This window comes from Micromesistius poutassou (assembly GCF_964030765.1).
Source record: "Micromesistius poutassou genome assembly, chromosome: 12".
In the NCBI taxonomy this organism is placed as follows: domain Eukaryota; kingdom Metazoa; phylum Chordata; class Actinopteri; order Gadiformes; family Gadidae; genus Micromesistius; species Micromesistius poutassou.
In genome coordinates, this window is record NC_140282.1 from 18,479,343 (window position 1) to 18,490,536 (window position 11,194).

The window sequence follows — 11,194 nt, forward strand, 5'->3', positions numbered from 1 at the left end:
CCTTTACAGCACGAAAAAAAAAAGCATCATCCAACACAAAGCCTCAGTTGTCACTTAAAATAGAAAACTGCGCAGAATGATGCAACTTCAAATCAAGGATGGCCTCATTTCTCATGAGCACACTTGATGTCAGAAGTTTGCAACCAACCACATAATCACCAAACACGCACGCACACACACACACACACACACACACAGACACACACACAAACAGTTCCCATGTTTTCCACGCCGCTGCGTCTTAAGCACGACACAGGCACTGAAGTGATTCCGGTGCACATGTATGTAACCTGGCATTAATGAGACACTCGGGGAATAGCAGAAGCTGCCAGTTAGATCTCAGTTCCGGTTCCCACTCTCCCAACGCACAAATCCCCCCGCTCCCTCGCCGTCACGTCAGCAGCAGGAGCGGGGATTAGAAGTTCCTCCTTTGTCCCCCCCCCCCCCCCCCCCTCCTCCTCGTTTTGAATCGGTCCTGCACAATCTCTCCCCGGGGAGCGGGGATCAGGTAAGGGTGTGTTTATAGGGTGCAGGAGGGTGATTATGAACACGTGCGGCGCCGTGCGGATCCGCCTCATTATTCTCTTGCGGAAGGAAAAACACGCTGATAGAGTATCTCCAGAGCCCGGTGGATGAGCTCACAGGGAGCTGGCCGTCAGGCGGCAGGTTTGTCACACTCGCGGAGAACCACGGATTAAGTTGGCGTTCTGTGGCGTCGCCTGTTTTTTTTGGTGTAAAAACACACACACATGAGCGAGGCAATAACGGCATGGAAGCGGGAGATGAAGAAAGGAGGGTTAATGAATGCTTTGCGAGACGGGCTAAAGCGCGACCGCCTTGATGTTTCATTTACATATGATAATTGAGGTTATAACAGGCCTTTCATTTAGCAGTGAATATAAATAATCTATGCGCTTGTGTTGATCCATCTTAGCGTTTGAGGTGATTGAGTTTAATCTTTTTAATGATGTTTTTTCCAGATTTACTTTCTGCGTGTGTGCCCGTGTGACACGTTGGAAAGTGTTTTATCACACACACACACACCCTTTTCTTTTCCAGTCTCCGTCTCACCGTCGTACCGTAATAGCTGCACATAATCACTGTTGTATCGCCGCTCAGTGGCTGTCGCAAAACCCTCTTTAGTTTGTTTGCTTTATTGTGTGTGTGTGTGTGTGTGTGTGTGCATGCGTGTCGGTGTGTGTGTGTGTGTGTGTGTGTGTGTGTGTGTGTGTGTGTGTGTGTGTGTGTGTGTGTGTGTGTGTGTGTGTGTGTGTGTGTGTGTGTGTGTGTGTGTGTGTGTGTGTATGTACACGTGTGCCTGTCGGTGTGTGTGTGTATGTGCCTGTCGGTGTGTGCCTGTCTGCGTGTGTGTCTGTGTGTGTACGTGTGCCTGTCGGTGTGTGTGTGTGTGTGTGTGTGTGTGTGTGTGTGTGTGTCTGTGTGTGTACGTGTGCCTGTCGGTATGTGTGTGTATGTGCCTGTCGGTGTGTGTGTGTGTGTGTCATTCCTCCCTGACAGAGATCCTCATCCCTGGAGACGTCGCTGACAGCCCACGGGAGCGGCGCCGACGAGGCGCCCGGCAGCCGGCGCTGCTCCGGCTCGGCGTGTGGGAGGAGGAGCAGCCGCTCGCTGAGCATCCCGGCAGAACCGCCCGCCGCCGCCCCCGCACCCCCCGCACCCCCCGCACCCGGCGCCGCCGCCGCCGCCGCCGCCGTCAGCCTGGGGGGCGGAGCTCTGGACCAGGTAGCGCACACCGCCCCCTCCCGCCGTCAGCCTTACGCCTCACGTGTACACCGTCCGCCGACGGGAGAGAGAGGGGCGTGTCCGACGCACGGGGGGTAAAACACGATCTGCGTATAAACGTGCGTATAATAATAATAATAACGGCGATCTGATTGGCCGAACGGATCCGTCGCTGCCTGAAAAGTTCAACTTTTCTCAACTTTTTGGACGCGAGAGACGGAGAGCGATTTGACGGACGGGACCCACAATGCATTTCGGGAGCGTCCCCATGTAGAGTCACTGAGGTCCGTCGACGGACGTGTGCAGTGGGTACGAGGCGTTATCCCCCCCCCCCCCCTCTCTGAGAGGATGCTACGGGCCGCGAGACGCAGCCGCAAACCACTTACACAATCTTAAGGCTGATATTGATTTTCCGTTTGGTTTAATTTTTGTTTTAAATACAGCTGCCTTTAATGTTGACTTGGTTGTTGTGTGTGCATACAGTATATTAATTATTCAATTAACCGTTAAATAGACTCACATGCTCGACACGGTCTTGTGGTGTGATGTGGGTGTGATGTTTTTTGTTCAAAGTCCGCCCCGCGTTCCTTGTCCCGCCCTCAGTACAGCCGCGTGGACGAGAGGCGGAGGAGGTCGTCCGACGGGGTGATCCAGTGCGTCGCCCGGCAGAAGAACCCTGCAGCCCCGGTCGGCCGCACGTGCTGCAGAGGACAGAGCTCCCTGCAACTCCCGTCGCCTTTGTTGTACTATAAGACGGAGCCAGGTGCTGCAACGGTTTCATTCATGTAACGCGTATTGTTCGGCTGCTGCTGCTGTCCTTTAGACAGCAAACGCCCAAGCTGTTTGTTTTTTTTAACGCACACCTCTCTCCAATCAGAGCACCCGTTCTCCAAAGACGAAACGGAGTACAAAGTGGAAGAGAAATGCTACAAAGCGAGGAACGGCCGGAAAAACAACAGGTAAACCAGGTCAGAACGGTGACAGGCTTGAACCGGGAAGTCAGGCTTGGAAAACCGTCGAGTCACCACCTCCTCCTCGTGTGTGTGTGTGTGTGTGTTTCGTTGAAGCGAGAGGGACTTCCTGGGGGCCGGCGCCGACAGCCCAAAGGTCCCGGTGGTGTGTCTGGAGCGGCTCAAAGTCCTGGTGTCCCGCCTGCCGCCACACGGGCGGCGCCAGAGCGACCCGCTCCCGGCCGGCGCCGGCGCCTGCTGCTCCCGGGAGCCGGGCCGGGCTGACGGGCGGGGCCAGGTGCGTGCCTTACCTTCTCTTCTCGGGCCGCGGTGTTAAGGTGCAGGTGTTAAGGTGCAGGTGTTAAGGTGTAGGTGTTAAGGTGTAGGTGTTAAGGTGTAGGTGTTAAGGTGCAGGTGTTAAGGTGTAGGTGTTAAGGTGTAGGTGTTAAGGTGCAGGTGTTAAGGTGTAGGTGTTAAGGTGTAGGTGTTAAGGTGCAGGTGTTAAGGTGCAGGTGTTAAGGTGCAGGTGTTAAGGTGCAGGTGTTAAGGTGCAGGTGTTAAGGTGTAGGTGTTAAGGTGCAGGTGTTAAGGTGCAGGTGTTAAGGTGTAGGTGTTAAGGTGTAGGTGTTAAGGTGTAGGTGTTAAGGTGTAGGTGTTAAGGTGCAGGTGTTAAGGTGTAGGTGTTAAGGTGCAGGTGTTAAGGTGCAGGTGTTAAGGTGTAGGTGTTAAGGTGCAGGTGTTAAGGTGTAGGTGTTAAGGTGTAGGTGTTAAGGTGTAGGTGTTAAGGTGTAGGTGTTAAGGTGTAGGTGTTAAGGTGTAGGTGTTAAGGTGCAGGTGTTAAGGTGCAGGTGTTAAGGTGTAGGTGTTAAGGTGCAGGTGTTAAGGTGCAGGTGTTAAGGTGTAGGTGTTAAGGTGTAGGTGTTAAGGTGTAGGTGTTAAGGTGCAGGTGTTAAGGTGCAGGTGTTAAGGTGCAGGTGTTAAGGTGTAGGTGTTAAGGTGTAGGTGTTAAGGTGTAGGTGTTAAGGTGTAGGTGTTAAGGTGTAGGTGTTAAGGTGTAGGTGTTAAGGTGCAGGTGTTAAGGTGCAGGTGTTAAGGTGCAGGTGTTAAGGTGTAGGTGTTAAGGTGCAGGTGTTAAGGTGTAGGTGTTAAGGTGCAGGTGTTAAGGTGCAGGTGTTAAGGTGCAGGTGTTAAGGTGTAGGTGTTAAGGTGTAGGTGTTAAGGTGTAGGTGTTAAGGTGTAGGTGTTAAGGTGTAGGTGTTAAGGTGTAGGTGTTAAGGTGTAGGTGTTAAGGTGCAGGTGTTAAGGTGTAGGTGTTAAGGTGTAGGTGTTAAGGTGCAGGTGTTAAGGTGTAGGTGTTAAGGTGTAGGTGTTAAGGTGTAGGTGTTAAGGTGCAGGTGTTAAGGTGCAGGTGTTAAGGTGCAGGTGTTAAGGTGTAGGTGTTAAGGTGTAGGTGTTAAGGTGTAGGTGTTAAGGTGTAGGTGTTAAGGTGCAGGTGTTAAGGTGTAGGTGTTAAGGTGCAGGTGTTAAGGTGTAGGTGTTAAGGTGTAGGTGTTAAGGTGCAGGTGTTAAGGTGCAGGTGTTAAGGTGCAGGTGTTAAGGTGTAGGTGTTAAGGTGCAGGTGTTAAGGTGTAGGTGTTAAGGTGCAGGTGTTAAGGTGTAGGTGTTAAGGTGTAGGTGTTAAGGTGCAGGTGTTAAGGTGCAGGTGTTAAGGTGCAGGTGTTAAGCTGTAGGTGTTAAGGTGCAGGTGTTAAGGTGCAGGTGTTAAGGTGTAGGTGTTAAGGTGTAGGTGTTAAGGTGTAGGTGTTAAGGTGCAGGTGTTAAGGTGTAGGTGTTAAGGTGTAGGTGTTAAGGTGTAGGTGTTAAGGTGTAGGTGTTAAGGTGTAGGTGTTAAGGTGTAGGTGTTAAGGTGCAGGTGTTAAGGTGCAGGTGTTAAGGTGTAGGTGTAGGTGTTAAGGTGTAGGTGTTAAGGTGTAGGTGTTAAGGTGCAGGTGTTAAGGTGTAGGTGTTAAGGTGTAGGTGTTAAGGTGCAGGTGTTAAGGTGTAGGTGTTAAGGTGCAGGTGTTAAGGTGTAGGTCTTAAGGTGCAGGTGTTAAGGTGTAGGAGGACTAGACTAGAAGGCGATCCTTCAAACAGGCATTTGTTGATGTTGCGCCCCTTCAGATACACGCTTGTTTATAGAGCGCCTTTCAGACACTAAAGATGGTAAAATGGTAAATGGACTGCATTTATATAGCGCATTTTTTGTAACCAGTGGCCACCCAAAGCGCTTTACAATATTGCCTGACATTCACCCGTTCATACACACATTCACACACCGACGGCGGCGTCAGCCACGCAAGGCGACAGCCAGCTGGTCAGGAGCAGTTAGGGTGAGGCGTCTCGCTCAGGGACACCTCGACACTCAGCGAGGAGGAGGAGCCGGGGATCGAACCAGCAACCTTGCGGTTACCAGCCAACCCGCTCTACCCCCTGAGACATTTATAGTGCTTTACAAAGGCATGAATCACGTTTCAAAACATGAAAAGGACAATCAATAAAACGACAGTGAAGGACAGTAAATAACAACAATTGGGATCTGTACCAAATATCATAGGGTTATAATTAACGAATAAGATTATAGGTAATAATAAAATATATACACACACACACTACAGCCGTAAGAATAATTGTATTGTGTGTACGTGTGTGACATACCTAAAGAAGCAATTTTAATGTAGGAGTTTTGGAGTTTTTGAGAGGTTTAATGCAAGTGAATCGACATTGTCTCCTGCTTTGTCTCCGTTTAGTTACTGTACCATAACTCGTCTTTGTTGCCCTTTTTCTTCCGTTTTGCACGCGTAGGAAAACCCCGGTGGCTCTGCCTTCAAGAGGGCCACCCTGTTGTTCAACACGCCCCCGTATACAGAGTCCCAGAGCCCGGGTCGGCCCACCGCACCCGGGTCGGACCTCTACGACCGCCGGGGGACCTCCGAGCCCAAACACGTGCCTTCTCCAGACCCGGACTCCGACTCCGAGCAGGAGCTGCTCTCGGAGCCCGACCCGGGCTACGACCCGCGGCTGGACTCGGACGCGTCCCAGGACTACGAGCCGCGCCCCGGGTCCTCGTCGTCCTCTGAGGGCGACCCCGACGCCGCGGCTCCGGAGGAATCGGCGGGCACCGGAGAGCGGGACAACCCCGGGAGAGGAGGAGACGACGCCTGGTCTGACGCGGCGGAGGTGGCGTCTGATCCCCTCGGGGCGGACCGCCGACCCCCGGGGCCGCGGGACTTCGCCCGTGGGGGTCCGGGAGACGAGGAAGACCTGCTGGACGCCGCTGGCGACGTGGACTCTGAGGCCGACGCCGACCGCCACCGCCGCCGCCGCCAGCACCCCCACCCCGACTCGGAACACGGCTTTCAGGCAGACGACAGCGACTCTGACGTCACGGCCGACCACCCCAGGGACTCCCAGTTCTCCGGCGAGTCGGACCCAGAGTTGGACCTATCGGACGCCGACGTGAACAACGACGACGACGACGACGACGACGACGACGACGATGACGACAGGGACGACGAGCCCCAGGCTCTGCGCTCCGACCTGGACGAGGGCTCGCCCAGGGGCCACAGGGCCCTGCTGATCGCCAACCCGGGACTCGGAGGGGAGGCGGGGGGGGGTCATCGCGGAGACGAGATGGAGAGCGAGGACTTCTGCGCCGTGTGTCTGATCGGCGGGGACCTGCTGTGCTGCGATCGCTGTCCCAAAGTCTTCCACCTGGCCTGCCACATCCCTCCGCTCCTGAGCTTCCCCACGTAAGCTTCCCCCCCCCCCCTCTCACGCACAAACCCGCACGCAACTCACGTCAGACAGTGTTTCCCACAGACCAGGTGGCAATGTGTGGCGGAGTTGTTGACGGGGGGGGGGGATAGAAAATGATAGAAAATGCGCGGATCATTTTCTTTATCGTGTGTCTTGATTTTCGCCCGTGCCTAAAACCGCCAATGCTTTGGTTATAACCGCGGGGGAGTTGGGTTGCGGGCGGACGGGGGGGATTGTTGACGGGGGGGGGGGGGTTTGGGTTGCGGGCTGGTGGAGTTACATTTAAAAATCGCATTCAAGTAAAAAAAACAAAACTGAATCAATTTGTGGCGCTCGTTGTTCAATCTGTGGCGCAGCGCCACACATCGGCCTATGTGTGGGAAACACTGTCAGAGCAGGGCTCGCATCGACAGCCAAAACTTGTATTCTCTGATGCCTGCGGACAGACGACACGACGACGTGGTGGTTAACTTGTTTTTTTTTTTCTTTTCTGCACTTGCACTCCTGCACCTCTAGGGGTGACTGGATATGCACCTTGTGTAGGGACGTCCTGCAGCCAGAAGTGGAGTACGACTGTGAGAGTGAAAGGACCGCGGCAGCAGCACCAGGACTGTCCTCCAGTGACCAGCGAGTGAGTCGTCTTCTGACAGCAGTCAAAGCTGTTGAGATAATTAGAATGAGCAGAATCCAGTATTAATGTGATGTATAAATACATATATTTTTTCCTTGATTGCTTATCAGACATTTAGCGCCACACTCCTGTCTGTCTATAGTGTGTGTGTGTGTGTGTGGTGCTAAATGTCTGATAAGCAATCAAGAAAAAAACGAATTATACATTGCAGTTTTTTTTTAACAACGCGAACGAATATGCGGCCTCAAACGCAAAGGCCTTTCTTAGCCAATTCCAGATATTCATTGCGAAACGCAACCGGGAATACCATTGTGTGCTCAGGAGGCGAGGTGTACACTCTATCCATCTAGATATGTTCTCGTCTTGACAGAATCTCTTACGGAGGCGTTGTACGTAATTTGTCACTGGCTGTCAAGGCACTGACACAAGGGGTGCTTCTTATGCTAATAGCTGTTGAAACATCACTGTGCTGGGTTGTTTTGAGCGATTCCTAGCCTTTGCAACGCCGTCATTTGACAAGATTTGTGGCGTTATTCAAAGCTATGTAGACCACGGTTGTGTTACAAGCCTGAAACCTATATGTGCCTAACCTACATATGAAGCAGGGTTTCTCATAAACTGACCCCGTTCTTAGCATGTTGTGCCCTTCATGTAAAAAGATTTTTTTTTTGTAATCTTGATACAATCTAGGTTAAAAAGGGGGTTGTAGAATCTATATTTCACATGGTAGATAGGGCTTATAAGTGATCAAGTAATGTGCTCTGTGTTTTTACTTGACGATGAAGAGATGATTTTGTGTTGATCGAATAATCAACACTGGTGTGTGTGTGTGTGCGTGCGTGTGTGTGTGTGGGTGCGTGTGTGTGTGCGTGCGCTGCTATTTGCCTGCATCATTTAATGACGTTGTATTCTGTTTGCTCTCGGAAGAAATGCCAGCGCCTGACTCTCCTGCTCTTCAGTAACGTCCTCAGCGCTCCCTTCCACGAGCCCGTCAGTCCGCTCGTAAGTGGCCATCGTTTGCCCAAAGTTCTGGTGAAAAGCCAACTCTTAATGCACCCTCACGTCTCCTAACGCAGCCCGATTCAACGTGGAATGTTTCTGAGTGAGTCGGGGGGGGGCCATCCTTTTAAGAGGTTATTGCTTTTTTTTTTTTTTTTACATGCAGGCTCGACATTATTATCAAATCATCAAAAGGCCCATGGACCTGTCTCAGATCAGGGCGAGACTCAGCAAGGGCAACGCACGCCGGTACGCCTCTCCGGAGGAATACGTCGCTGACGTCTATCTCATGTTCCGTAACTGTGCCAAGTTCAATTACGTGAGTACCAAAGCAGTGTCTCACTGCAATTGATTCAGCCGACGTGTGTGTGTGTGTGTGTGTGTGTGTGTGTGTGTGTGTGTGTGTGTGTGTGTGTGTGTGTGTGAGTGTGTGAGTGTGTGAGTGTGTGAGTGTGTGAGAGTGTGTGAGAGTGTGTGAGAGTGTGTGAGAGTGTGTGAGAGTGTGAGAGTGTGTGAGAGAGACAAAACATGCATAATAACACCGTGACCGTTTTTCAATGCACATGCTCTTGTCTTGTTGTTGTGGTCTTGTAGTCCTCCCTCAACATCATATTCGTCAGCAAAAGTGACGAATAGCTAAACTCGAGTTTGTCTTCAGCGGAGGCTAGTGAGAACGCCTGATGCGTCGTCGTCACGCCCACAACACCAAGGACACATCGGTTGTGCGAACTCTCCGATAACAAGGGATGCAACGAGAAGGGATGTCCTTAGGATGTCCGGGATCAACATAAAACTTATATATATGAAATAATGTTTTTACCAAAGTTATCTGATAACATATTAGGCGTGATGGTGGCAGTTTAGCTGTGGATTCTTTAATCATGTTAAGAAAAATGTCCTCCTCGTCTTTCAGGAAACTTGCTTGAATTGCTTTTTGGGACTATTCTATAGTATGATTAGGTTATTTACTGTGCATTTAGCCAATGTTTTATAGGGAATTTAATAATTCAATACATTTTAATAATATAACTTAATATATCAAATTGTATTGGCTTATATCTTGAATCAGTGAATATGAATACCATACAGCTGAGGGCTGGAACACTAACGTCTAACTCAACTGTTTAGAGCAAAGGGTTTCGTGGGTGTGAGGGTCTCAATGGTACAGCTATTTGCAAGAATGCAAATACAGCCTTGACCAACAGCCTGTATGTAACATATCGTGTCAATGTGTTCGACATCCCATCCACAGTTCAAATGAAAATGGTGTCGCTCAGTGGGACCTAACATGTTGATGGGGGACCCGTGTATCCACCGCAACCGCCCACTAAGTCTATTCCTGTAAATAGACTAATACTAAATAAACTGAAAACGTGCCTAGAACTAAATCCCACTACGACATCTAATATCAACAACTGAGCTTTTGTGAAGAGGCGTCTGAAAGTGGTGTCTCTTCCGCTTCAGGTGTACCTCGTTCCCCTGACGAGGTACACCTGACTGTATCACTACTCTGTAGCCGTTTCTCAATTCGCGTTCTCGTGTATTCTCGTGTACTTGCGTTCTCGGTAAACGTCATCAGTGGTAGCCCAAGCACTGTTCCAATTCCAATTACGCGAGAACTGTCGTAAAACCCGTGTGTGTTCTCGATGCGTTCTCGATGAGGCCGTTCTACCGAGGACGCATCGGAGGTGACTCGTGTGGACTTGGGACCGTTAAATATCCCAGAATGCATCATCAAGTCCGCTGCTGTTCCAATTGCAGGTGCGTACTCGCGTTCTCGGAAGTCTGTACTTGAAAGTCTGGACTTGCCAAGTACGTACTTCCAAGTCCGCGAGTACGTAGTCCGCATACTTGGTATTGAGAAACGGCTTTACTGTAAATAGATTGACTGAAAACATGCCTCGAACTAAATCCCACTACAGTATCTAATATCAACAACTGGGCTTTTGTGAAGAGGCGTCTAAAAGTGGTGTCTCTTCCGCTTCAGGTGTACCTCGTTCCCCTGACGAGGTACACCTGACTGTGTCACTACTCTGTGTGACACACTAAACTGTGTGTGACGCTGTAACGCTCTCTTCCTGAACGCAGCCCGACTCGGAGGTGGCGCAGGCAGGCCGGAGCCTCGAGTCCTTCTTCAACTCGCGGCTGAACGAAGCGTTCCCCCTCGGGGTCTTCCTCCCGGCCGGCTGCCAGGACTCCAACAGCGACGACGAGTACGACGAGGCGTACAGGGCTGCGGAGAACGGCTTCCCCTGGCCAGAGAGGAGGGAACAGTCTCACAGGAAGAGGAAGAGGAGACACTCGCTGAACTCCAGGAAGCATCACTCGTGATAAAGAAAGAGGGACGAGAAAACTGTACTTCTAGAATCGAGTGAAGTTTGTTTTCACAAGTTTTGAAGACTGTATTGGTATTCCTTTGCTTTACAGCGATTTATTCCTGTAATCGTGATGAAACGTTAAACCTGCACTAAGTATGTTTTTTTTTAAGGGCGGACAAAAGTGGACAAAAATAAAACAAGTTATGGAGAAGCCTTCCTTGGATGGATTTTTATCGTGGAGGAGTGCGTTTCATTCTTGAGAAGCTTTCTAGTTCTGATATTTTTTAACGGGAGAAAATGGCTGTGTGTAAAAGTTATATAGTGCAGGTTTTAAAATGGTCTAACATCGCATTCCAGTTTTCATTGGAAAATGTACACATACACAACATTGACATACAGAAGGCACTGAATGATAAATGTACGTAAAATGCTAGTTTGTTAAATATTTTTTCTAACTATGTATTTCACTTCTTACATACTGACTCAAAGATACTTCCAGTTCATTTTGAGATCTTAATATATAGACCCATAAATGTAAGTGATATTATGTACTACCTATAATCTGGTATGGTTTTTTTTTTTTTTTACACTGCACACTTGTTATGTGTCTTTGTGAAGTGGATATCTAGTATTTATTGTAAGCTGAGCATTACTACTAAATCGAAACCCCAATTACTATGTGCAGCACTTTGAAATGTTATGATTAATAATAACCTATCTTAATAATAGGCCTACTATACATATTTCTATATGTGGCT

The 11,194-nt window shown here is 49.9% G+C and overlaps 1 protein-coding gene across 1 annotated transcript in view; it reads left to right on the forward strand.

Annotated features, from left to right (window-relative positions):
* Positions 1-10,449, forward strand: part of dennd2b (DENN domain containing 2B) — a gene marked incomplete at its 3' end in the record, with an annotated part of 33,606 nt that extends 23,157 nt beyond the window's left edge. The window contains exons 10-18 of the mRNA XM_084476384.1: positions 1,519-1,641; positions 2,317-2,506; positions 2,621-2,702; positions 2,811-2,991; positions 5,535-6,481; positions 7,032-7,119; positions 8,047-8,121; positions 8,285-8,437; positions 10,207-10,449. Of these exons, the coding sequence (XP_084332510.1) occupies positions 1,519-1,641; positions 2,317-2,506; positions 2,621-2,702; positions 2,811-2,991; positions 5,535-6,481; positions 7,032-7,119; positions 8,047-8,121; positions 8,285-8,437; positions 10,207-10,449 (2,082 nt within the window). The remainder of the gene's footprint in view (positions 1-1,518; positions 1,642-2,316; positions 2,507-2,620; positions 2,703-2,810; positions 2,992-5,534; positions 6,482-7,031; positions 7,120-8,046; positions 8,122-8,284; positions 8,438-10,206) is intronic.
* Between the last annotated feature and the right edge of the window lie 745 nt (positions 10,450-11,194).